The sequence below is a fragment of the Acipenser ruthenus genome, chromosome 57 (assembly GCF_902713425.1).
Source record: "Acipenser ruthenus chromosome 57, fAciRut3.2 maternal haplotype, whole genome shotgun sequence".
NCBI classification, from domain to species: domain Eukaryota; kingdom Metazoa; phylum Chordata; class Actinopteri; order Acipenseriformes; family Acipenseridae; genus Acipenser; species Acipenser ruthenus.
In genome coordinates this window covers 4098915-4126735 of record NC_081245.1, presented here as the reverse complement: position 1 = coordinate 4126735, position 27821 = coordinate 4098915, and the positions used below count along the sequence as shown (strand labels likewise).

The 27821-nt window shown below is 43.6% G+C and overlaps 4 protein-coding genes across 9 annotated transcripts in view; 1 reads left to right on the top strand and 3 right to left on the bottom strand.

Moving 5' to 3' along the window:
- Positions 1-27821, top strand: part of LOC117407669 (zinc finger protein 436-like) — a 179206-nt gene that overhangs the window by 12078 nt on the left and 139307 nt on the right. The gene's annotated exons all lie outside the window — the stretch shown is intronic.
- The window catches only part of LOC131696672 (zinc finger protein OZF-like), a 164056-nt gene that overhangs the window by 83386 nt on the left and 52849 nt on the right, over positions 1-27821 (bottom strand). The window lies entirely within an intron of this gene.
- LOC117407704 (zinc finger protein 271-like) lies at positions 1432-18832 on the bottom strand. 4 transcript variants are annotated; one of them, XM_059017713.1, is made up of 3 exons: positions 18072-18832; positions 14365-14562; positions 1433-5650 (listed from the first exon to the last, which is right to left on the bottom strand). In XM_059017713.1, the coding sequence occupies exons 2-3, from the start codon at positions 14522-14524 to the stop codon at positions 4053-4055; spliced, it is 1758 nt and encodes a 585-aa protein (XP_058873696.1). In that variant the 5' UTR covers positions 14525-14562; positions 18072-18832; the 3' UTR covers positions 1433-4052. The 4 variants fall into 4 exon arrangements, with proteins under 4 accessions (XP_058873698.1, XP_058873696.1, XP_058873695.1 ...); XM_059017712.1 differs by lacking the exon at positions 18072-18832 and adding an exon at positions 15454-15538; XM_059017714.1 differs by lacking the exon at positions 18072-18832 and adding an exon at positions 15454-15532 and having other exon boundaries at positions 14365-14558.
- On the bottom strand, positions 21053-26705 carry LOC131724843 (zinc finger protein OZF-like). The gene is made up of 3 exons (XM_059017774.1): positions 26412-26705; positions 24592-24789; positions 21053-23313 (listed from the first exon to the last, which is right to left on the bottom strand). Exons 2-3 carry the CDS (start codon positions 24749-24751, stop codon positions 22079-22081), a joined length of 1395 nt encoding a protein of 464 aa, XP_058873757.1. The 5' UTR covers positions 24752-24789; positions 26412-26705; the 3' UTR covers positions 21053-22078.

Genomic DNA, 27821 nt, shown 5'->3' with positions numbered 1-27821 from the left:
CATCGATCTCAAGAGGTACAGATACTATACAGTGCAGTTTATAATCTGTAGGGACAGTGCAGCATCATGTCACCCTGCATCAATCTCAAGAGGTACAGATACTATACAGTGCAGTTTATAATCTGTAGGGACAGTGCAGCAGTATTGATGTTCCCCTGCATCTGTACAGGCCTGATGAGAAGGACCATCTGCACACACATACAGATTTATTTCAGAGGTACGTACCGATGTCCACATTTAGTGAAGTTTAACAATAAGAAAATTGCTTGACTTTTGGGGCTTCAAGGTGCACCATTGAAGTTAATTTAATTTTTTTAAAGGAATTTCCTAACATTTGTATATGGTATTAATACTAGTATTTGTTATAAACTATTAACACAGTACATTGAAATATTACATATGCATGTTAAAAGCCATCACAGTTCACAGTGTTAGACCCTACAGAGTTTGTAATTTTTCTTAATGTTAATTGTGTATGTTACAAACTCATCATTTAAAGTGAATAATCTTTACAAAGGATGGAAGAAACATCATAGCAACGCAAATGCAAAGCATTAAAATATGTCTGTTAAATGTTGATTCATCATTGCCTAAATCAAATGTGTATTGTCAATAGCAAACTAATTCCATATCATTGTAGTAATGAATGTACTACTGTGTTAAAATAATAACAAATCTATAGTCAAAAACCAGAGTGATACAATGATATGTAATTTCATCACTGTGGCTGTGGCTATCCAAATGTTTACCTAATGCCAAAATGAATACTTCATTCTTAAGCATGAACATGAATATAATCTGATACCCGAGTGGCAACACCCAATGCTGTGTCTGCCTCATTATTATTCCAATTGTATTTCATTTTTTTTAAATTTAGTAGTCACCAATTAGTTTTTTGTTAGTTTCGCTCCAGTTTGGTAGTGTCCAATTATTTTTAGGCTCAGCTCACCGCTACCACCCCTGCGCTGACTCGGGAGGGCGAAGACGAACACACGCTGTCCTCCGAAGCGTGTGCCGTCAGCCGACCGCTTCTTTACACGCTGCGGACTCACCGTGCAGCCACCCAAGAGCTACAGCGTCGGAGGACAACGCAGCTCTCAGGCAGCTTACAGGCAAGCCCGCAGGCGCCCGGCCAGACTACAGGGGTCGCTGGTGCGCGGTGAGCCGAGGACACCCTGGCCGACCTAACCCTCCCTCCCCCCAGGTGGCGCTCAGCCAATTCTGCGCCGCCCCGTGGACTCGAACCGGCAACGTCCAGACTATAGTGCGCATCATGCACTCTACATGTTCAATGATATTTTAATTGGGAGATAGACAATCTATATGGATTTACTAGACTTTTGTCTCATAGATATTCTACCACCCAAACTCAAGAGTTTTAATTTCAAGGTTCTTGTGATTTTAAATTTCATATGGATTTTTATTTGTAAAATCATCAAAACAAAAGGTAACTCACTTTGCAGTCATGCATTATTCGCACGTATTAAGTCAGAAAATGTTCAACCTATCATAGCATTAATTAAATGTTTTAAATACAGTATGCATAATAACTTGGGATACATAGATCTTACAAGTTAGCAATATAACAAATTACTGAAGCAAATGAAAATGTTTTAACAATATCTACATTTTAAAATGCTGCATTCACACGTGTTCACTTGGTTTTAATAAGTTAATGTGATGGAAATGTATTAATTATGTCTCAGGTTTAATTGGTCCACCACAAACACACATATTCCAAGTTAAAATACAGTTTCTTATTTCAGCAGGATCCGAGGTTCTTACTCGGGTGTGAATGTGTATTTTTACTTCAAACATGTGAGATATTGTTATATTAGAATGGCTCAGTTTAACAATGTCTTGGGTTCCACTAAATGCTTGATAGTGATGTTTAACAAACCAAGTCAAAGAATAGGACTACTTGAGAAAATAAAGTTTATTCAGAAGCCAAATGCTTTGAAGAAAAAAAAACTACTAGATATGAGCAATACTTCAGAAACACCTACATCAAGCACCACCTACACATACTACACCTGTGCTATATTTAGAGCTTCTGTTTTTCGGGTTTTATAAATTGTATTTTTCAGTGCTTATTTTTAGCTATTTTTGAGTTTTATGTAGATTGTTTTTTTCGGGGCTTTCGTTTTTGATGTACTCTATGAAATTAGTGTTTTCGGTTACTTTCCAAAATGCTTGAGCGTTTGTGTGTGTGTGTGTGTCAAAATATGTATACTAACTGGACAGTACTTGCACACTTAAGTTCCTTCTTTCCTTTGCTGTCTTCCACAGTGAAATCCCTCTGGTCACGGCACATTCTTCTGGGGTTTTTGTGTGGAGGCATCTTTGTACAATTCACCACAATTCTGTTTTAAATCCTTCGTATCTTAACTGTAATACAGCTTGAAATCCCGCTAAGCCTGCACCCTGATTTTAATCTTGTTTTAAATCTCTCAAGCGGAGTCTCCAATAGAAATGTAGGAACGTGCTGTCACTCAGTAGTTGGGGCGGGTTTAAAGTATTCAGAACGAATCAATGATGGATGCAAGTCAGGAAGGCGGGACATTGCCCAGCAGCACTGAGAAATGTATTTATTATTATTTTATAGTGTGAAAAGGGTAAAGTCAACGTGAATTGATTAAACATTTCAGTGTTTATTGGCTATTTTTTTGTATCAGGAGTGTTTTAATCGGGTTTTATCGGTTAAAACCGAAAATCAGAAGCCCTAACTATATTTAGTATTTACTTATTTTAAAACCATCTTTAATAAAACATACTAACAAGGTTCAACAGCAAACGATCAGGGTAGAAGTGAAAACACATCCTTACAAGCATTTAAACAGCATTATAATTCTACGTGATGCACTGCAGACTCGATAAATTGTGTAATTGATTTAGAGGGATGTTTCAGTCTCTTTTGAAGAACTAAAGCAGTCTTATGAAGGAGTAAGAAGAATACCAATCCTGCGATGGGCGTTGCTCCGCGGTCCAGCCTGGAGGGATGCAAAGAGAAGCCCAGCGTTTACACCTTGCTCCAGGGGTTTAGACATGAAGAAGCCAAGTCGCAGTCAATAGTTACTGTAGTAATTCATGTTTGCAGTCTCAGTCAGTGGGATATCGGAAAGCAACATCTTCCACGAGATAAACATCCGGGCACGTCTCTCTCTTACCAGCGAGGGGGTGAAATAGTGTCTCCCTCTTTGGAATGTGTTCAAAGTGTCTGTTTCGTTTGAAGCTCTGATGTCTCTGACCGGAATGGTATCCTCTTGTCTGTTTCAAAGTGTAAAAGCAGCCTGTGCAGTAAACATGTCTGAGGAGTCTGTGAAGGATTTTTATTATTATTACTAATTTTATGAAGCTTGTTTGTTAAGAAAAAGATTTTAAACTCCACAAGTTTTATGAATAGTTTTTTAATGACATTAATCTCTTGAGTAACAGGGTTTTTGTCTTGTGAGAATTTCCTGGTTTTGTAATGTTGTTATTATTATTATTATTTATTTCTTAGCAGACACCCTTATCCAGGGCGACTTACAATCGCAAGAAAATACATTTCAAGTGTTACAAGTAATACAATAAGAGCAAGAAATACAATAATTTTTGTTCAAGTGTGACAAACCACAATTCAATAATACAGCAGATAATAGTGAAAGTTACATCAGGATATGATTAAATAGTGATAGTTACATCAGGAAATGATTAAGTACAAAATACTATGTTAAACATTTGGCAGATTTCAGTATTCTGAAGTACAGGGTTATATGCAGTAAAATAGGGGGCAGATAAGAGCAAAATGAAGCACATTTAAATGAAGGGTGATAGTGTCCCAGGATACAAACAGAGGAGTTCTACAGGTGCTGTTTGAAGAGGTGAGTCTTGAGGAGGCGCCGGAATGTTGAAGCCGACACCCTGGGATCCTTCAAGAAGCTGCTTGATGAGATTCTGGGATCAATAAGCTACTAACAACCAAACGAGCAAGATGGGCTGAATGGCCTCCTCTCGTTTGGAAACTTTCTTATGTTCTTATGTGTCCCACCAGATGAAATAATTCCCAACATTCAGGGTTTCGCTGCTGCGTGAATTAATTGGTGTCTTTTAAGATGTCCTAATTCAGTGAAGCTCTTCCCACAGTCATTGCAGTGGTGTGGTTTCTCTCCTGTGTGAATTCGTTGGTGCATTTTAAGGTTGTCTCTTCGAGTGAAACTTCTCCCACATTCATTACAGTGGTGAGATTTCTCTCCTGTGTGTATCCGTTGGTGTATTTTAAGATTTCCTAATTCAGTGAAGCTCTTCCCACAGTCATTGCAGTGGTGTGGTTTCTCTCCTGTGTGAATTCGTTGGTGCATTTTAAGGTTGTCTATTCGAGTGAAACTTCTTCCACATTCATTACAGTGGTGTGGTTTCTCTCCTGTGTGTATCCGTTGGTGTTTTTTAAGATTTCCTGATTGAGTGAAGCACTTCCCACAATAATTACAGTGGTGTGGTTTCTCTCCTGTGTGTATTCGTTGGTGTTTTGTAAGATTTCCTAATTGAGTAAAGCTCTTCCCACAATCATTACAGTGGTGTGGTTTCTCTCCTGTGTGAAGTCGCTGGTGTGCTTTAAGATATTCCGATCGAGAGAAGCTCTTCTCACATGTATCACAGCGGTGTGGTTTCTCATCTGTGTGATTTAGTTGGTGTTTTTTAAGATTTCCTAATAGAGTGAAGCGCTTCCCACAATCGCTACAGTGGTGTGGTTTCTCTCCAGTGTGAATGTGCTGGTGTGCTTTAAGATATTCTGATCGAGAGACCCTCTTGTCACATGTATTACAGTGATGTGTTTTCTGTCCTGTGTGGATTAATTGGTGTGTTTTAAGACTTCCTAATCGTGTGAAACTTCTCCCACAATCATTACAGTGGTGTGGCTTCTCTCCTGTGTGAACTCGCTGGTGTCTTTTAAGTTTTCCTGATTGAATGAAGCTTTTTCCACATTCATTACACTGATGTGGTTTCTCTCCTGTGTGAATGCGCTGATGTGTTTTAAGGCCTGCTAATACAGCGAAGCGTTTCCCACATTCACTACACTGGTGTGGTTTCTCTCCTGTGTGAACTCGCTGGTGTGTTTTAAGGCGTCCTAATTCTGTAAAGCACTTTCCACATGCATTGCACTGGTGTGGTTTCTCTCCTGAGTGAACTCGCTGGTGTTTTTTAACTTTTCCTGATTGAGTAAAGCACTTTCCACACTCATCACACTGGTATGGTTTCTCTCCTGTGTGAACTCGCTGGTGTCTTTTAAGACTTCCTACATCAGGGAACCTCTTCCCACATTTATTACACTGGTGAGGTTTCTCGCCTGTGTGAACTCGCTGGTGTCTTTTAAAGTTTCTCAAATGAGTGAAGCTCTTTCCACATTTATTACAGTGGTGTGGTTTAGCTCCTGTGTGATGTGGCTGGTGTACTGCAAGACTTTGTAATTGTGAACCCTGCACATTGAATAAGGTTATAGGATTGAGAACAACCATTTGAATATAAACTGATTGTAGTACAGGACTATCCTCGTTCATGTGGACAGGTTCCAGAGCTGTGACTTCTTTCTTAATGTGGACAGGCTCTAGATCTTCTGGAGTCTCTTCTTTAATGGGGACAGGTTCCACTTCAGGAAGCTTCATATCTGTAGCTGAAAAACAGATTTTTATTTTACATATAATGCATTTTGTGATGCCTCATAAACATTAGTGCCGACCGCGTCCTACTGACCACAAAGCACATTTTATATCATTTTATTTAGCATTCTAACCTGGTGTGCTCATTGTAATATGGCATAGAATGCAAGAGGTACTGGTGGTTACCATGCGCTCAAAGCAAAAAGTAAAAATGAAATAATTAGAGAAGAAAAGCCTAATAAAAAGCTTTAAACAGAGATGAAGCGAAACTCAGCAAAAATGCTTCTGAAGTGGCATCAGTCTTCAGATAGAAGTGGCTGCGCTGCTGCACAATGTTCAGCTACAGAGAGACATATAATGAACAAAGCTGTTTCAAAGTATCAAAAAACATGGGCTCCTGATGATTAGGCAATTCACAATGCAATCCCATTAGAGACCGGGGCAAGGAGTCACATGACAGTACCTGTAGAGGAGTCACCTGTTGAGTTCCAGTGTGAAACTTCATCCTCCGTTGCTACATCACCAAATCATGGAGTAAAAGCAGCAGTTTTATGTCAAAATTACTGCCAAGCAATTCTGCATCTGTTTTACAAACTGATACACTGCCATGTGGATTACTTCAATTTCAATCTCCATCTGCAGATGTGCAACACCTTTGATGTGACAAGGAAACAGAACAGGATCCTACTGTATGACAAGCGCACAGCTGGCAAAGATGGGAATGCAGTTTGCTCATTGCAGTGGTTTAAAATCACTGCAATTTTCTCAAGCAGTTACTTTGAGCAAACATTGACTTTCCAACAAATGTTGGACAAAACAAAAGCCAGACCATATTTTACATATAATATAACAGGGCTCTAAATTGGCAAAAAAGGGCAAGGCAAAAATGTGTAGAGGACACCAAGGCCACTAAACTTAAGTCAAGACCAAAGTGTAGGATGTTGTGTAATTTTGCTTAGGATTCATATATAAAGCTACTTATTAGCCACAGAAAGAAACAACAAAGTAACTTAACAGGGAGAGGTCTGTGCTGACTGTCTGGCGCATGCATGGTTCAGCAGGAAGAGGGCAGCAGTCTCGTAAGATCCGCCTGTCAGTCATGGCGATGACACAGAGAGGTTGGGAGCGGGTGTGCGGTCTCTCCCTCTCTCTGAATGGTTGGAAGGTGGGCTTTTGGTTGTGGGGGGGGGGGGGGGGTTGCTGGGTCTATAAAATAACGCTCTATTGCTCCCTCAGCTCTGCCCCTATAGAACGAAAAACGAGCCAGCGGAAATTCTGCTCCCAGACCGAGAACGGCCAGAGAACAACAGAAGAACAAACAAGAAAATAAATTTAGTATTAGCGGAGGTAACCTTGGGCAGACCCCAAAAGCATATATAAAACAGTTTGAGGGAATGGTGGAGTGTAGGACGGGAGACCCGGGCCGTGCGGATAGCGACGGTCGGGGAAACGCTGCAGAGTGCAGCACATTTATTTTGTAGTTTTGTTAAGTGTTTTATTTTCTCTTTTTCTTTGTACCTTTTGTTTTTGATTATTATTTTGTGCACCAAAAGGTCACTTCTACCATTGCTGGTAATAACAGCGCAACAGTGCCACCTTGTGGTAAAAATAAATTGTGCACCCGAGTGGTGTTTAAAACTCCACCTTTCTGTCTCCTGTGTAAGTGAATTCCCCACCCTTCCACAATCCCCATTATTTTTTCAGGATCTACGGCATTCAGGTCATGTTGCTAGGTAGAAACACAAAACGATAGGTTGCGGATGCAACCCCGGTTCCCTGAAAGAGAAAATAACCATCAAGGTATGGGACATTGCCGTCAGGCAGTAGGGATTGGCTGAGCTTTATGTCAAAGCTGCCGATAGGCCTCCGCGCAAGCTGCCGTGTAAGCCCGCCCCCTTGGGAGCTTACTATACGCAGCGCGCGGAGAGTCACTTCCTCTTTTGCCCTTCAGGCCGTGAAGGCCTCCAGAGCGACCTCGCGGCTTGATGGTTATTTTCTCTTTCAGGGAACCGGGGTTGCATCCGCAACCTATCGTTCCCTTTCAAGTCGAAAATAACCATCAAGGTATGGGAACAGTGTACCCAAGCCGTCGCGAGGGAGGATTCTCGGCAGTAGGACAGACTTACGTCATAACGCAACTGCGTAGGCAGTACATCTAGGCATATGCGGAGCTGCACCTCAGTGTCTATGCTCGCAATGACACCTGTCCCAAGGTGGAATAGTCACACCATATTGTACCTACTCTAGACGTCCGCAACCTGAGGCGTCATAGAGTGCAACACAGATGCTCCAAATGACGGAGCAGAGGATTCCAGCACATTTAGCCTGTAAAACCTCATGAAAGTATGCGGCGTAGCCCAACTGGCTGCCGCGCAAATATCAGACACCGGCACCCCTCGAAAGAGGGCCCAGGATGTCGCCATACCCCTGGTAGAATGCGCCTTCAACTGCCCTGGTGGAGGAAGGCCTGCAGATTCATACGCTAATTTAATAGCATCCACTATCCAGTGGGAAAGGCGCTGTTTAGACAGCGGCTGACCCAAAGATCTAGAACCATGGCATATGAACAACTGTTCTGTCTGCCTCACAGTCCTTGTGCGGTCAATATAACACCTCAATGCCCTCACAGGGCAGAGCATGTGTAACCGCTCTTCCTCTGGGGAAGAAAAAGGAGGAGGATGGAACGCCATCAACTCGACTGACTGGTTCATGTGGAACGGGGATATAACCTTTGGTAAAAAGGCCGGATTAGGGCGCATGGAGACCTTAGAACCGTCTCCTGCAAAACGAGTACAAGAAGGATGCACTGAAAGTGCATGTAACTCGCTCACGCGTTTTGCTGATACCACAGCCAGCAAAAACGCAGTCTTAATAGATATGAGCTTCATATCCACGCTGTGGAGAGGCTCAAACGGTGCCTTGGTAAGGGCTTCCAGCACCACATCAAGGCTCCACGACGGTAAACTGGTCGTTCTTGGAGGCCGCAAGCGTCTTGCGCCTTTCAGAAACTGAGATGCCAAAAAATGGCAACCAGGTGATAACCCGTCAATGCGTACGTGGCAAGCCGAAATAGCGGCCAAATACACTTTAAGTGTAGAGGGAGACTTACCCTCGTCTAACAGCTTCTGCAGAAACTGTAATATCACTGCCATAGGGCAGGAGACCGGGTCATGGCCCTCAGCCAGACACCAACTCTGAAACAATTGCCACTTATACGTATATTGCGACCGAGTGGAGGGCGCCCTCGCACTTTGAATGGTCGATATAACCGCCGTCGAAAGCCCTAAGGCTGACAGGCGCTCCCGCTCAGGGGCCAAGCCCATAGCTGCATGAGCTTGGGGTTCGGATGCCATAGCCCTCCTTGGGCTTGGGACAACAGGTCCGCTCGCAGAGGGAGCTCCCTCGGGCGACCGTGCAACAACTGCACCAGACTCGGGAACCAAATCCTCCGAGGCCACCGAGGAGCGATCAGAATCACTGTCGCTTGCTCTACCCTGACCTTCTCCAAGAAGGCGGGGAGCATCGAAATCGGTGGAAATGCGTACAGGAGCCCTGGCGGCCATTCGTGAGCCAGTGCATCGACTCCTAGGGGGCTGTCGAGGTCCTTCACCGAGAACCATAGGGGGCAGTGCGTGGTCTCTCGCGAAGCGAAGAGATCGACTTGCGCTGTGCCGAACCAGTCCCAAATGCGCTCTACCACCCGAGGGTGAAGACGCCATTCGCCCGCAAGAGGACCTCCTCTGGACAGGAGATCCGCTGCGTAATTGACTCTGCCCGGCAGATGAACTGCACGCAGAGAGGCTAACCGCGGTTGAGCCCAGAGCAACAGCCGCGTTACCATCCGGTGAAGACCTGGGGACCGCAATCCGCCCTGGCGATTGATATACGCCACTACTGTGGTGTTGTCCGACCGCACTAACACGTGCTTGTCTAGAAGCACTGGCAAGAAGTGCCGAAGGGCGAGGTCCACTGCTCTGAGTTCCAGAGCGTTGATGTGGGCTGACCTCCAGGGTCCTGACCACACTCCACGGGTCCCTGTCCCGTTCCAGACTGCTCCCCAACCTTGGTTGGAAGCGTCGGTTGTGATAACTTCCCTTCGGAAGATGGGACCCAAGCGCACGCCCTGGCGGATGTTCGACTGAACTCTCCACCAGCGTAATGCTTCCCAGCAGGTTCGGGATACCCTCAACCTGCGGTGCTTGTCTCTCCGCGGGTGCAACGCGAAGGCATTGAACCAGGCCTGCAGAGGTCTCTGGTGTAGTAAGCCCAAAGGAAGGGCTTGCGAGGCGGCAGCCATCAACCCCAGCATGCGCTGACAGAGCTCCATGCTGACTGTTTCTCTCAACCTGAATAGGGAGAGACACCGCTCTAATGAGGCAACTCTTTGTGTCGATAGGGTCGCTTCCATGGACACTGAGTCCAGATGCAGACCCAAAAACTCGGTCTGTTGGCTGGGCACGAGGCGGCTCTTGTCTGGATTGACCTTCAGACCTAGCCGCTGAAGATGGTCTGTAACCATCACTGTGTGCTGTGCCAACTGCTCCTTTGACTGCGCGCAGACGAGCCAGTCGTCCAGATAGTTCAGCAGTCGAACGCCTTGAACCCGCAAGGGGGCTAGAATGGCGTCCATACACTTCGAAAAGGTTCGAGGAGCTAGAGACAGGCCGAATGGCAGGACACAAAACTCGTAGACCCTGCTCTGAAATGCGAAACGTAGGTACTTCCTGTGACCCGGACAGATGGGAACGTGAAAGTACGCATCTGTGAGGTCTACGGTGGTAAACCAGTCGCCCTGCCGGACAGACTGGACAATGTTCCTGTGCGTAAGCATCTTGAACGACAACACCCGTAGGTATTTGTTCAGTACACGCAGGTCTAGAATAGGGCGGAGCCCGCCGTCCTTCTTTGGCACAAGGAAGTATTTGGAGTAGAACCCCTGATCGGTCAGAGCAGGGTCTACTAGTTGAATGGCACGCTTCTTGAGCAATGCCTGTATTTCTGCATTTAGAGCTGAGGACTGAACCGAGTCCTTCACTGCAGTTACCACCACTCCCCTGAAGGGGGGGGGTTTTAACCGGAATTGAAGGGTGTACCCGGTGATTATAGTTTTGCGCACCCAGATGTCGTTGGTGCATTGTTGCCAGAACAGGAGCTGTGGAACAGTGTAGGGGTGGGTTAACGGCTGCCGGGGTTTCTCAGGGCTGCTTAGGCTGCGCTCGCTCACGAGGGGCCTGACCAGAGCCACGAGGACGTGGTCTGCTACCTCCTCTGGGGCGCCACCCTCCGCGCTGCGGTCTCGCAAATGCTGGTTGGCTGCGTGCTGCAACCCCCGAGGGGGCGGTTTTACTGCCCTGTGGGTGCGCCTGCTGCTGCGGCAGCGCCCTGCGCCATTGGCGCTCCTGCGGCCGCCTTGGCTGGAAAGGCTTGCTTGGCCACATCTTAGCCAACTGCTGCGACGCCTCACGCGCCTTGACGGAGCGTTGCAGCATCTCCTCCACCGCTGGGCCAAACGTGTGCCCCGGGGATATAGGAGCATCTAACAACGGGGCCTTATCAGGCTCCTGTACCCTGGCCTGTGAGAGCCATAGCTGCCTCCTTGCTACTACTAGAGAAGCAATGCTCCTGCCCTGTGCTCGCGCATTTAGCTGAGCCAGCCTGACCAACAGCTGTGCAACTGCACCCAGCTCGGTCCTGAGCCCGACGGGTGGGGACTCAGGCAGGTCGCGAATCAGCGCCGCCTGGTAGACTGTCAGGAGGCTGGCCACGTTGGACAGTCTAACTGCCTCTGTAGCCGCGGCATAACCCTTTTTTAGGTGGGCCGCCGTAATCCTACACTGCCTGTTAGGGCAGGAAGGGTCCTTAGCCAGCCCCGAAAGTGTCGGCGTCTTTACTAGCGCGGCGAACGCGGCGCCCACTGGCGGAAACAACGCCAGCCCAGCTTCGCTCGCCCCGTGCATGGTGAAGGCCGAAGCCTTGCGAGAAGTCGCAGGGGCGGAGGCCGGTGCTCCCCAGGTGGACTGCACCTCCTTAATAAAATCCGGGAATGCCGGGAGCATCCTGGACTGAAGGGGCGGAGCCGATGGCAATTCAAACAGAGAGCGACGTGTTGGCTCTGATGCGGGCCAGTCCACGCCTAGATGGCGGGCTGCCCTCTCCACCACTGACCAGATAGGGTCATTAGTATCCAGCACTTCAGGGTCGTCCTGCCCAGAGTGCTGGGATGCCACCTCAGGCTCTGTATCTTCAAAGAGCGGGTCTGCATCAGATGCGTCCCTTGAGACAGCATCGGCGTCCCACTCTACTTCCTGGGGAACTGGTGGAGGAACCATCGGCTGACTAGCGCTGGGTCCGGTAACCATTTCTGGGGCCCGAGGCGCCACGTTCGCTAGAGTCATGAGGAGGGATTGTTGTCCCATCATGAGCTCCATGAACTGCGACATCTTGGAGGTGAGCTCAGCCACCCCAGATGTGTCTTGATGCCGTCTACCCCTTCGAGGGGAGCGGGAGTGTCTTCTCCGGCGAGGCGATCGAGATCTGGATCGCGACTCTCGACGGGGGCGAGCCCCGCGAGAGGAGGGGCTGCGGGAACGTTCCCGAGCACGCCTAATTGGAGACCTTTGACCAGCTGTAAGCTGGGAAGATGGGCTCATAGGCTGAGACGTCGCCGGCAGCGACACGATAGACGATGGTGGGGCCGAGACGGTGTGGGACGAGCCTGAAGATGGGGAACGACCTCCCACCGCCTTCCTAGCTCTCTGGCGTAGGGTGCGTGTTTGAAACCCCGCACATAGCTGGCAGTATGCCCTGTCTGCCAGGGCAGATGCTGCATGGTCCGGCCCTAAACATGCGACACAGTCCTCATGAGGGTCGCTGGCAGGCAACTTGGCCTGACAGGTCACACAACGGTGGAACCCAGACATAATGACGTCAAAGACGAGAGTGAGGTGCGCGTCGTCGAGCGCTGAAGCGCTGGGCACCAAGCGTCAAGCACCTGATGTGCGTGCGTCGAGCGCCGCCGCGTCGAGCGCCGAGGCGTCGAGGGTGCGTGCGTCGAGCACCAAGCGCCGAAGCGTCAAGCACCGAGGTGCGTGCGTCGACGTCAAGGGTGCGCGCGTTGAGGCGTCGAGCGCCGAAGCGTCGAGCACCGAGCGTCGAGCGCCGAAGCGTCGAGCGTCAAGCGTCGAGCGCATGCGTCGAGCGTCGAGGGTGCGTGCGTCGAGGCGCCAAGCGCCGAACACCGAGCGTCGAGCGCCGAGCGTCGAGCACCGAGCGTCGAGCACCGAGCGTCGAGCACCGAAGTGCGTCGAGGGTGCGTGCACCGAGCGTCGAGCGTCGAGCACCGAGCGTCGAGCACCGAAGTGCGTCGAGGGTGCGTGCACCGAGCGTCGAGCACCGAGCGTCGAGCACCGACGTAGATGGAAACGTGCACCGAGCGTCGAGCACCGAGCGTCGAAGCGTCGAGCGTCGAGCACTGAGCCCCAAGTGCAGAAGCACTAAGCACCAAGCGCAGAAGCGCTGCACAAAGCGCTGCACCAAGCGCACAAGCGCTGACACCAAAGCGCCGGAGCGCGAGCGCCGAAGCGCGAGTACCAAGCGTGGAACGCAAGCACAGACGCCTAAGCGTCAGCTGACCCGCCAAGCGGAGACGCAAAGTGCTGGTACAGTGTCTGGTGCTGTGCAATACCTACCTGAAGGTGCTGGGGATTTTGCACGTTGGTGGTTGTCTTCCTCTGTATAGTGAAGGGAAAAACTTTTTTTTTTTTTTTTTTTTTTTGTGGACGCTGCAAAGGGAAAGGGAGTGTAGTGCAATACCACGTGGCGGGAACGCGCCGCGGGGGGGGGGGGGACTGCAGAGCAGACTACCCGCACACACACACGGTATAGCCTAAGCTACCCGCACACACACACACGGTATAGCCTAAGCTAGACCGAGGATGCAATTGCGCGTGGCCAAGGCCAACGCAACACACGTCCGACACACAATGTAATATATAAAAATATATAATTACACAATAATACAATATATATAGAATATATATATAAAAAAAACCCACACAGTAAATAATAAAAGAACAGAGGAAAGACGGGGAGACCACGAAGAACGCAATGCCGAAGCAAAGCGAAAAGGAATATATAATGTAAACACAAAATATATTCTAAATACAATACACAATAATAACAATAATAACTGAAATAAACTCGGAGAAGGGGAAAAACCAGCTTCTCAAGCCTAAGCTTAGTGAGTACAATCAGTTAAATTAGCTCTAAGTCCTACCGCTACTGATGCTGAAGGCAAAAGAGGAAGTGACTCTCCGCGCGCTGCGTATAGTAAGCTCCCAAGGGGGCGGGCTTACACGGCAGCTTGCGCGGAGGCCTATCGGCAGCTTTGACATAAAGCTCAGCCAATCCCTACTGCCTGACGGCAATGTCCCATACCTTGATGGTTATTTTCGACTTGAAAGGGAACCACTGTTCTATTTAAAAGTTCCATGTAAATTAGGTCATCAGTAGTATTGTCAGATAGGGACATGATGTTGTAACAAGCAGGTTTCAAAGAAGGGTGCACTAAAATTAGTGTTGGGGAATGTAAACAAACTGGACTGTAAATAGCTTTCTGCTGAAGTCCAGCGAAAAAGCCAAACATAAATAATGCAGTGTATTCCACAGGCTTTCTTCCCCTCTTTCAGTAAAGACCCCCTCTATAGATCTGCATTCCAGTTTCACTCACCTCTCTCAGTGATGCTAGAAGGTGGCGTTTCCTCCTGCAGGATCCGCTCATTGGCCTGGTCACACCCCAGCTCAGTCACTTCCTCCTTGATCTCAACAGTCCTGTCTGCAGAAACAACCCATCGAATAGGAAGCTCTGGGCTGATGTGAGCTGCTTCCATCTCAGAAACTTTCTTTGAGTGAGGCTGATCCGTTCTCACTGAAGAAAAGGAGACAAGACTTTTAGTTTTTCATTTCAGGCTGCATATAAGGTGCTTTTATTGGAATTTCCACAGAACACACACTTTAGAAAACTATATCATGTATGAATCCAATCTTACTTAAAATCACTAAGATTTATTTGAAATGTTGTTGATATCTACTGCACAGTGGCGTAACTAGCCACTGTCCCCACACCACCTCAACACCCTACCAGAGTCCCAGGTTTTGTTTTTGTTTAGTTTTTAAGTCTTTGACGATTTTGTTTGAGTACTAAAACCGTCTGTTCGTGTAATTAACCATTTCACTGTAGTGGTGCCATCCTGTCAGGGAACAAATGTTACATTCATCACAATAAAAAAAGATATATGCTAAAATATATAACAGCCATTAATGAGAATAAATGAACCACCTATTATTTATACAAGTACATACATTGTGAGGGATGGCCTTACTGTTACTGTAGAAAATTTCCACTTAGCGGGCTACCCCTGTGCAACTAAAGTGATGACATTCCCACAAACAGTACGAGATACCCGCAACACGGAAAAACGATTTCATACGAAGGTGTTTTTCATAAGCGATTATTAAAATAAACTTACTTCTAAAAAAAATTGAAATATTTCCATCAAAGTGGAAGCCAGCGTCAAAAGACAGCGGTGACCGAAACAGAACGACAAAAACGAAAAAACAAGCCGCCAGTCAAAATTAAACTACAGCAGCAAGGGCAAAGCGAGAAGCCACTTCCACAAAATGAAAACCAGGAGCTGGGCTCAGTGCCAACGTATCAACGAAGAAACAGAACAGCAGCTCCTGGAAGAGGACGAATGTGTGGAAACAAGAGAACGCTCGTCTGGGACTGGGAGAAAAAGTGGAATGAAACCAACTGTACCAGAAAAGAGCGCTGCAGCAGGACCAAACGGGACGTGCTTACTGGGAAATGTATCAGCTTCTCAACTGCAATGGAATTAGGAGATTACTTAACATGAGAAATAACGCCACTGTTCCTTAACTTTCCTCAGAGATAGTAGTATTATTATTATTATTATTATTATTATTATTATTATTATTATTATATACTTGACCGGAGGGTTCTGGGTTCAATCCCAGGTGGGGACACTGCAGCTGTACCCTTGAGCAAGGTACTTTACCTAGATTGCTCCAGTAAAAATCCAACTGTATAAATGGGTAATTGTATGTAAAAATAATGGATATCTTGTAATAATTGTAAGTCCCCCTGATAAGGGCGTCTGCTAAGAAATAAATAATAATAATAATAATAATAATGGCAGATTTTTTAGAGCATTGTTGTTGCTTTTTGAGGCATCTATAAAATTAAAACCACTGAGAATTTAATAAAGATTGTTCATTTTTTAAGCAAATTGATTAAGGCAATCCTTTTTTTTTAAATAGTGAAAACAAACAGTTCCCACATATGTATATGCTCTGTTAAATCAGTATTTTAGTTGTTCATTTTTAGTGTTTCTTATTGCATTAGGAAATAAAGACCTTTATTAAAACAATATCGTTAACTTTCTGGTAATCATTTATCTGTGTGTAAAACTAATTTGCTACTGTATGAATATTTTTTTTATAATTGTATACTGTATACTTAAAAACAGTTAACATGAAAATGTTGCGAATTGAGCAGAAATATATTTTTCTAAAGAATAAAATGTAAAAAGCAGTTTAAAACTGATAAGTTGTGCTTGGTTAGTCGTTTATTATTTATTTAAAGTATCTGTAACTGGGTTGGCGGACTTCGATTTAAATTCTGATTCAAATCACTTGATTTTTTAAAAGAATTGTTGATTTAAATCATTTTTTTTTTCCATTTACTACATATTTTCTATAGTGTCTCAGGAAAAAGACATGAAACGTATGTTTAAAAGCCTATCATTAACACAAACATCTTAAACTCTTACTGTCTAAAAACAAACTTAGGGCTGTATTTTGATCACAACGCAAAGAACAGCGCCTCCCCCCGATTCTGTGGCGCATAAATGGAGGGAAGGCATTTTAAAAAATAATACTGCTTAACATACTCATGAAGCGATTCTGATGACAGTGCAATGGGGTCCCAAATAGACAACCGAGCTCTGTGTTAAGACCCGCTGAAAGCAGGGTTATTTAGTGGTTCAATCAGGAACTGTAACAACTGAACACACTATAAAAAGCAAAGCAGTCCTAAACTGCGTGTGTTTGGACTGACACAGAAAGAGGAAATCAAAGAAAGAAAAGAATGACTGGGATGAGTGAGGGGGATTTTTCATCGCTCACATTTGAAGATGCCACAATGATAAATAATTTGCTTTGTTTCTGTATTTATTTATTTATTATTATTATTATTATTATTATTATTATTATTTATTTATTTCTTAGCAGACGCCCTTATCCAGGGCGACTTACACTTGTTACAAGATATCACATTATTTTTACATACAATTACCCATTTATACAGCAGCAGTGTGGAGTAGCAGTCCGGGCTCTGGACTTCTGACCGGAGGGTCGTGGGTTCAATCCCAGGTGGGGGACACTGCTGCTGTACCCTTGAGCAAGGTACTTTACCTAGATTGCTCCAGTAAAAACCCAACTGTATAAATGGGTAATTGTATGTAAAAATAATGTGATATCTTGTAACAATTGTAAGTCGCCCTGGATAAGGGCGTCTGCTAAGGAATAAATAATAATAATAATACAGTTGGGTTTTTACTGGAGCAATCTGGGTAAAGTACCTTGCTCAAGGGTACAGCAGCAGTGTCCCCCCACCTGGGATTGAACCCACGACCCTCCGGTCAAGAGTCCAGAGCCCTAACCACTACTCCACACTGCTGCCTATTTAAGATTCAGTAATTTAGTTTGGTATGTAACTATTCACAAAACACCGTTTCCAACACCCTTAAATTTACAGTTTGGAGGTACAGTAGAGCTACAACTACGGTACTACAAAAAAAATACATGATTAAATAAATAAATAAATAAATCTATTATAAAAAAAATAAATTAAAAAAATAAATAAATAATCGCCAGCCTTGGTACATTTTTTTGCTGACGTGATGTAAAAAAAAAAATCTAAAATAACTAAATTATTTATATATATATATATATATATATATATATATATATATATATATATATATATATATATAAAATAATTTAGTTATTTTAGATATATATAACGTTATGTGTCTATCTTAAAATTCTAGACGATGCAAAACTTTTTGTCATAGTCTGTCGTTAAAAAAACGTAATTATTTACTTCGGATTTTGTTTGTTAAAATCTAAAATTACGTTTGAACACCCAAACCTGCATCCCTCCGGTACAACAACCGGGTCAAAAAGCTCTCCTGTACTGTAGATATAAATGTAACTGAAATTAAAACTTCCTTTTTGTGCAGTTCAGTTTTTCAAACACCGTTTTGAAATTGATATGTAGGGCATTGTACTGTAGTATGTCTAAAAAAAAAAAACCAATGTGAATTTAATTACGCGAAATTCAGTTTTGTTTACCTCTCTCTCTCTCTCTCTGCAGTCGGCGTTAGCTGTCGTTGTTTCTTTCTTTAATCGATCCCAAGACTTCCTTTTCACATCTAAACCGTCACTTTAACTAAAAACATTAATATAGATTAATAAATTAAGAAAAAAAACACTCCAATCTGTTAATAAATCAAACAAACTACAACGCACGAGGAGCAGCTTTGACACACAAAGCTCATTGAGCATGCGCAGTACAAAGCACAGAGACGAAACTGGCGCCATTTGAGATCCACGACAGGACATTATTGCACAGCAAAACACAACTGAGTCAGAGCCGACATGGCTACTTCAGTATCCACTTTCATAACGCCCTCTTTCTCAACGCGATCCCGCCCTTGCTTCGACAGGGAGACTAGCCTATCAAGCCCGGTTTAGTCTGCAGCCAATAATACCCGACAAGATCTGCACAGTTCTGCACAGATGCGCGTTCTTCCAGGGCTGCTGCAACCTGTGCAGATCGTTCATGATGAATTGCAGACACGGAATTTATCATGCTGATAAATTATTCCATACGTAATTCACCATGGATTACAGACGATTATTTTGAAGTGTTACCCACATAAATGAATGAATTAATCAATATAAAATAGTAATTAACAGTACATTAAACGTAATGTCCAGCAGCATAATACAGCGCTGTATTAAGTGCTGTTTAAAGTATTAGTTTGGGTTCAAATAGGTCAAAACAACTGTGCTATGAACAAATGATACAAAAAGGTCTGTCAAACAATGTGCAATACGGACTGAAATACCCCTCTATTTTTTAATGGACCAGGCACTACTCTTAAAAAAATCCTCCCTGTACTTTTCAGACCCTGGTTACTCACCTGCAACAGAGCCAGGACATGCTACAATAATAGCCTTGGATTAGAACATATATCCCTGTTTTTTATTTATATATTTTTATGAATTCTTATTCTATAACCGGACTGTGTTAATAATCAAAGTGAGATTCTCAAGCATTTGTCCTTATTGACACCCAGTATATTCACCATGGCAAATTCCAATGTAATGATAATAAATGGAGGCTGGTATTAACAGGAGTTATATTAAGTAGGTTTGACTGTATCAGAGTTCACTCTGGGAGTTGGTCATGATTATGAGAAGAGTGAACGTGCAAGAATGCTTTACAATAACCTTTGTCTTCTCTTTTTTCTCTACCTGATAAAGGAAATCTTGCAGTAGGGACTCATTTTCCCTGTGCTGATTGTGCAAGAGTTTCAGTCATTTATCACAGTTTAAAAGACACCAGCGTGTTCACACAGGTGAGAAACCTTATCAAGGCACAGAGTGTGGGAAGAGATTCACGTGATTAAGTCTGCAATTACACCAGCACATTGTGACAGAAATACAATGATTCTTGGTTGTAAATCTCTCTCCTGACCTGTGATGGCGCTAAACAGCAAGAACCGTGGGCCAGCACAAAATCAGAACACTTCACCACTGTCACAACTATAAACTTGTAATCACCCACCACAAGCAGTACTGCACGCCTCCAGGACTGGTGACCGTGTCTGTATTGCAAATCTCTCTGTCTGTTTCATTCACGGACTGCATAAGAAAGTTTACAAACGAGAGGAGGCCCCATTCGGCCCATCTTGCTCGTTCGGTTGTTAGTAGCTTATTGATCCCAGAATCTCATCAAGCAGCTTCTTGAAGGATCCCAGGGTGTCAGCTTCAACAACATTACTGGGGAGCTGGTTCCAGACCCTCACAATTCTCTGTGTAAAAAAGTGCCTCCTATTTTCTGTTCTGAATGCCCCTTTATATATTCTCCATTTGTGACCCCTGGTCCTTGTTTCTTTTTTCAAGTCAAAAGTCCCCCGGGTCGACATTGTCAATACCTTTTAGGATTTTGAATGCTTTTAGGATTTTGAATGCTATTTTTTTTTTTTAGAAAATGTTGTTAGTTTCCATGTCATGCTTTTACATGTAACTGCAGGATTAAAATGCGTGATCTTCTTGTCAAAAACTGTTGATGGAAAAAGCGACGGAAACACATATACAAACGACCTTTTGAAAAGTGCTTTTATATATATATATAAACACACAAGATCTTCCAAAACTGCTCCTCCTTTGTGTCGGGGAAAAGTCGCAGTGAACCAAGGAAGCATGTGTGAAACGTCCCATGCTTGATTAATTTGTGGAGCGGTTCCCTAGCAGGTACACTCTGAGTTCATAGGTGGAGAGCACGATGGCAGTGTTTGGGATCTGTCGAATGAGCTGTGCTATTAGTCCTCTGTAGAAGGCTGGATAGCCCTCCTCGATGCAGACAGGCTAAAATAATTGAATCTATTCAGTCTTGAACAAAGAAGACTACGCGGCGATCTGATTCAAACATTCAAAATCCTAAAAGGTATAGACAATGTCGACCCAGGGGACTTCTTTGACCTGAAAAAAGAAACAAGGGCCAGGGGTCACAAATGGAGATTAGATAAAGGGGCATTCAGAACAGAAAATAGGAGGCACTTTTTTACACAGAGAATTGTGAGGGTCTGGAACCAACTCCCCAGTAATGCTATTGAAGCTGACACCCTGGGATCCTTCAAGAAGCTGCTTGATGAGATTCTGGGATCAATAAGCTACTAACAACCAAACGAGCAAGATGGGCCGAATGGCATCCTCTCGTTTGTAAACTTTCTTATGTTCTTATGTTCTTATGTACTATCACTGCACTGTGTGGGAAGCGTTCCATGTGATTAGGAAGTCTTCAATCACACCAGCGCATTCAAACGGGTGAGAAACCTCATCACTGTGCTGAATGTGGCAAGAGTTTCACACATTTAACCCTTTCAGGACCAAGCATTTTTCAGTGGGACGCTCTCTGAGGATCAGGCCTTCCACTACATGCTTGATAGTGTTGTTTATCAAAACAAAGAAAAAGAACAGCAGACTTGAGGAAAAAAAGCTTATTCAGAAGCTACATACTCTGAAAAAAAAAATACAAGCAATACTTCAGAATAGGGTTTTTAATCTTGACATTTTTCCATTGATCAATTAACTATCCACTCTATGATGGATTGATCACACGTTTGCTTTGCTGTCTTTATTGAAAGACAATCCCAAGTAATACAAACTATTAACATAACGCTATTTATTATTATTTGTTTTATTTAGCAGACGCCTTTATCCAAGGCGACTTACAGAGACTAGGGTGTGTGAACCTTGCATCAGCTGCAGAGTCACTTACAACTACGTCTCACCTGAAAGACGGAGCACAAGGAGGTTAAGTGACTTGCTCAGGGTCACACAATGAGTCAGTGGCTGAGGTGGGATTTGAACCAGGGACCTCCTGGTTACAAGCCCTTTTCTTTAACCACTGGACCACACAGCCTCCTTAACATTTATTGCAAATGTTTCATAATGCCAGTTTAATATACATATATATTTACTTACATGTAATTTGACAGTTTCAGAATATTTGCTTCCATATAAAGCGAGTCATTTAAAATATGAACAGAGTTTTGAATTGCTGTCCATGGTGTTTTATGGGTTTGGAGGCTCACATCTGGCTCTTTAATTTCAATGTTTCATTGGAAGGGGACTAAACAACGCAGTCCTATGAATAAGAAAGAAGAATACCAATCCTGCGATGGGCGTTGCTCCGCGGTCCAGCCTGGAGGGATGCAAAGAGAAGCCCAGCGTTTACACCTTGCTCCAGGGGTTTAGACGTGAAGAAGCCAAGTCACAGTCAACAGTTACTGTGGTAATTAATGTTTGCAGTCTCAGTCAGTGGGATATCGGAAAGCAACATCTCCCACGAGATAAACATCCGGGCACGTCTCTCTCTTACCAGCGAGGGGGTGAAATAGTGTCTCCCTCTTTGGAATGTGTTCAAAGTGTCTGTTTCGTTTGAAGCTCTGATGTCTCATGACCGGAATGGTGTCCTTTTGTCCGTTTCAAAGTGTAAAAGCAGCCTGTGCAATAAACACTTCTGAGGAGTCTTTGTGAAGGAATGTCCGTCCCCCAGCATTCAGCATTCAGGGTTTTGCTGCTGTGTGAATTAGTTGGTGTGTTTTAAGATTTCCTAATTCAGGTAAACTCTTCCCACAGTCATTGCAGTGGTGTGGTTTCTTTTCTGTGTGAATGAGCTGGTGCATTTTAAGGTTGTCTATTCGAGTGAAACTTCTCCCACAATCATTACAGTGGTGTGGTTTCTCTCCTGTGTGTATTCGTTGGTGTTTTGTAAGATTTCCTAATTGAGTGAAGCACTTCCCACAATCATTACAGCGGTGTGGTTTATCTCCTGTGTGAATTAGTTGGTGTGCTTTAAGACTTCTTAAGTGAGTGAAACTTCTCCCACATTCATTACAGTGGTGTGGCTTCTCTCCTGTGCGTATTTCTTGGTGTTTTTTAAGATTTTCTAATTGAGTGGAGCACTTCCTACAATCATTACAGTGGTGTGGTTTGTCTCCTGTGTGAAGTCGCTGGTGATATTTAAGATATTCTGATCGAGAGAACCTCTTCTCACATGTATTACAGTGGTACGGTTTCTCTCCTGTGTGAATTAGTTGGTGTTTTTTAAGATTTCCTAATGTAGTGAAGCACTGCCCACAATCACTACAGACGTGTGGTTTCTCTCCAGTGTGAATTCGCTGGTGATGTTTAAGATATTCTGATCGAGAGAACCTCTTCTCACATTTATTGCAGTGGTGTGGTTTCTCGTCTGTGTGAATTAGTTGGTGTTTTTTAAGATTTCCTAATAGAGTGAAGCACTTCCCACAATCACTACAGACGTGTGGTTTCTCTCCTGTGTGAATGCGCTGGTGATGTTTAAGATATTCTGATCGAGAGAACCTCTTCTCACATGTATTACAGTGATGAGGTTTCTCTCCTGTGTGAATTAGTTGGTGTTTTTTAAGATTTCCTAATAGAGTGAAGCACTTCCCACAATCAGCACAGAGAAATGGAGTCCCTCCTCTGTGATTCCCCTTGTGAGTTTTAGGAGATCCTAATTGACGGGAACTCTTCCCATCTTCAGTAGAACAAGGCAGGGTCTTCAAGTTGTCCCGGGTTTCAGAATCGTTCACACACACAGACTGTGCAATCTCTGTACTCTCCTGAATAAACGGCACTTGTACAGGATGAATTTTAACAATCAATTCTTTAAAATGTTCATCTTGTGGTGTTGTCTCTCTGTGTGTCATGCACTGCAGTTTGTCACTAGCAGAGTTTTTGCAGTGGAGTGATGGAGTGGAGTCGTGTTCTCCTTCATCTACATCACAAGCAAAACAAAGAAAGAGACAAAGGTTATTTTACAGCATTCTTACACATTCACTTCTGCAAGATTTCCCCATAACTGAGTGAACTCTGATGACTGCATAGTTAGAGAATACTGTCAAACCTGCTTAATAACACTCCTGTTAATGTGAACCTCCTTTTATATAATGGATGTCAATGAGGACAAGCAAAACGTATTCTAAAACCATCTTTAATAAAACATATTGACAGCGTTCAGCAGCAGATGATCAGGGCAGCAGTGACAATGTGATTGAAAACGGATTTTCACTGCTCCCCTTATTATTGTTTAGTGGAACTTCCTTGTTAAAGCTGATGTTGATTCTAAGGTTTAAAACACATGTTCTCACCACTGCTCTCCTTATCAGTGAATGCTACCCTGCCCATCACATCTCAATATCGATGCTAAAAGCCGAACCTGGATGCAGCTGAGTTATGGGTGGTGTGATGTGTCTCACTGCAACGCTGTCATGGGTTATTGTGCTCGTAAACTTGCTCTGTTCTGTAGGGAAATAAATCTGACAAATGATTTTATCAAAAATACTTTATATGTATAAAAGAAAATAATGTTAATATAATCGTATAAACATTAGATACAAGCAAGCAAAATCGCGCGGGTCACAGCCCTAATGTATACGTCTGTATCATAACACAGGCGTCCGTGGAGTCAAATCAATGAACCGACTGACGATTCCAACAAAAACATTGCATTAAATGCTATGAATATATTAGCATTTCCACCCTATTTCTTATACTCTGCGGAGCCACTGCTAAATTTAAAATATGGAAGGATACGACCAAAAAAATGAAACGCAACCTCTTCCATAAAAAGGTGAAATAAATCAGTACAAAACAGATTCTGGGACCCTAACGCGCAGAACATTAGTTGTGACGCACCCCTAGTCTCTGTGAGTCACGTTGGATAAAAGTCTTCTAAATGACTAAATAATAATAATAATAATAATAATAATAATAATAATAATGACAGCGTGTCTATAGTCTAATGCAATATTTATATTAATATACTTTAAATGCAATATCTGAATGTTTATGTATGTTTGTGAATAATCCTAATAGAAATGTTAACCATTAATATGCGTTTGTTACATATGTTTTTGAATGGTCACATGTTAATTATGTATTTAATATATTCTAAAATTAACCAGCCTCCACTTAAGCCCCTGTTCGAATTTTCTGAACAATGACCCCTTAATGTACTGTACTCCCCTATTCCCAGCATTCCAGTGTCACTCACCTCTCTCAGTGATGCTAGAAGGTGGCGTTTCCTCCTGCAGGATCCGCTCATTGGCCTGGTCACACCCCAGCTCAGTCACTTCCTCCTTGATCTCAACAGTCCTGTCTGCAGAAACAACCCATCGAATAGGAAGCTCTGGGCTGATGTGAGCTGCTTCCATCTCAGAAACTTCCTTTGAGTGAGGCTGATCCGTTCAGACTGAAGAAAAGGAGACAAGACTGTCATTTCAGATTGCATATAAGGTGCCTTGAATTTGGTCATTGGTGATTTAAAAAGACCCAGAAAACCTGCAGGATTGTGTCTCTCCTTGACCAGGGTTGACCTCCCCTGATGTGTGTGTGTGTGTATGTATGTGTATATATATATATATATATATATATATATATATATATATATATATATATAGTTTGATTTGATTTGTTGAAATAACAGACCTCAATGACATAGACTAAATCGACATGTAGGCTATATTAATTCTGGAGCTTTTTAAATTACTGCTGCACAGGGATTATAATATTGTCTTAATAGACTAATTACTTGAGTGGAAATTTAGAACACCCATTGTCTCAATAGCAATCGATTGTAGATTAAAAGGAGCCTCTAGGGCAGCAGTGTGGAGTAGTGGTTCGGGCTCTGGACTCTTGACCGGAGGGTCGTGGGTTCAATCCCAGGTGGGGGACACTGCTGCTGTACCCTTGAGCAAGGTACTTTACCTAGATTGCTCCAGTAAAAACCCAACTGTATAAATGGGTAATTGTATGTAAAAAAATAATATAATTGTATGTGAAAAATAATGTGATATCTTGTAACAATTGTAAGTCGCCCTGGATAAGGGCGTATGCTAAGAAATAAATAATAATAATAATAATAATAATAATAATAATAATAATAATAATAATAATGCAGGGGTCTCCACCCCTGGTCCTAGAGAGCTACTGTGGCTGCTGGTTTTCGTTTCAGCCAATCTCTCAGTTACTTAATTGAACCAATTATTGGCTTAATTAGTCCAGATTAACAGGTGTTCCAGATCTCTAGCCACTGATGATGTAAAGACAGCTATAAAACCTGCAGGAGAGGGGCTCTCCAGGACCAGAGCTGGAGAAACCTGGACTAATGCATCACATTTAAAACAAGACTCTGATAACTGCTAGCTAGCTGGCACTGTTCAAACCCCACCTCAGCCACTGACTCATTGTGTGACCCTGAGCAAGTCACTTGACTTCCTTGTGCTCCGTCTTTCGGGTGAGACGTAGTTGTAAGTGACTCTGCAGCTGATGCATAGTTCACACACCCTAGTCCAGGGGTAGTCAATTCCAGTCCTCGAGGGCCAAACGGTTTCTGTTTTTTGTTGCAACCAAGCTGTCTGTTAGTTAATTGGCCTAATTATTTGATTATTAGAAAAAAGTTTACACCTTTTTTTTCTCAGGCCTTATCATGTTTTATAGGTATTGTATCTTGAATCGAGTGGATTATTTAAATCATTAAATGAAAAATAGACCAAAAAAATGTCTCTCAAAACCTTAAATATTTTCAAATGGCCAAATAATTAGATTTAATCAAGCAATTAAGACCTGGAGTTGGAATGAAAACCAGAAACAGTTCAGCCCTCAAGGACTGGAATTGACTACCCTTGCCCTAGTCTCTGCAAGTCGCCTTGGATGAAGGCGTCTGCTAAATAAACGCATAATAATAATAAATACAATCCGAATTAAAACGTCATTTTCGTGCAGTTCGGTGTTCAGCTTCTGTTTTGAAGCGGGTATGTAATGTAGTGAACTCGCTGGAGAGCCAATGTGAATTACATTAGAAGTGTTGTTTACCTCTGTCTCTCTCTCTCTCTCTCTCTGCAGTCGGAGTAAAGCTGTCGTTGTTTCTTTCTTTAGTCGATCTCAAAGACCTCCGTTTCACATCTAAACCGTCACTTTAACTAAAAAAAAACGTTAATAAATCAAACTAAAATACAATTACGCTGCAGCATAAGCAGCCGCTTTGGAATACAAACGCGTTCACAACACGCAGCCCAAACCAGAGAGACGAAACCGGCGCCATTCCGGATCCACGGAAGGACATTTCGTGATAAAAACACAGCGCGGTCGGAGCCAACATGGCGGACTCCGGCATCCAGTTTCATACCCGCCTCTTCTCATCGCGATCCCCGCCCTTCCCTCCGACAACAGGGAGGGCAGCCAATCAGATTCGCAAATTGGGTTTAGGAGCGTTTCTGCAGCCAATAATACGCCACGGTTCCAACCGGGCACGCCCACTGCCAGTGACGCTCCACTTCTTCACAGGCTATAGTTTGCTTTGATTATGCTGAAGAGAGAGAGAGGGAGAGGCTTGCGGATTTTAGTACTGAGTTCTGAAACGGAGAGTCTCTTTTCAGCTTTATTTAAGAAGTTAAATAGTTAACAAAACACAGTGAGAGACGGAGCAGTCCTGAACAGAGGTGTGATGGTAAATAATAAAGTGGGTAAACTCCCCTGTTTGGTGCTCCGGGTCAGGCAGTGGCATGGCAGGAACTTGGGTTCACCTTTGTTTACGTTTTTTTAAAATTGGGTTTTTATGACTACACTTGTAAACCTTTCAGCGCCTTCCTATTAATCACCAAGCAAAGAAGTAACATCGCACTGAGACCCACACGGTAAAATGAAGAGAAACGCAGTAAGCACACACCTTGGCAGTTAATCAAAAAAGCCCACCTACTATTATACACTCTAACTTGTCTAGGAATTAGTTATTGTGCTAATGCAGAGAGGTTATGTTTATTTTTCAAATACAGGGAGTATTGCTTTAGTTCTGTGACCTGCTCCTAGATTGAAACAAAGGCAATTGAGTTCTGGCACGGACCCATGTGTCCCCATCAATAGACAGTTTGTCCTACTGACAGTTTCAGCCAATGGGATATCAAGTGAAAAACATCTCCCTCAAGATAAACATCCCGGCACGCCTCTCTCTTACCAGCAGGGGTGTGAAATAGTGTCTCCTTCTTTGGAATGTGTTCAAAGTGTTTGTTTCGTTTGAAACTTATGTCCCAGAAAGGGGACAGACAAAAACAAACGACAAAACGTAATGCCCTTTGACTATAATGGAGAAAGGAATGCCCATTGAATATAACACAAAAAAGAATGACAGCTTATAACTTGAAATTCCTAAGACAAATCTTAAAGCCCCTATGTCATTACATAGACACAAACTATTACACAAGCTAAAATAGGAATGACAGGTGTTTT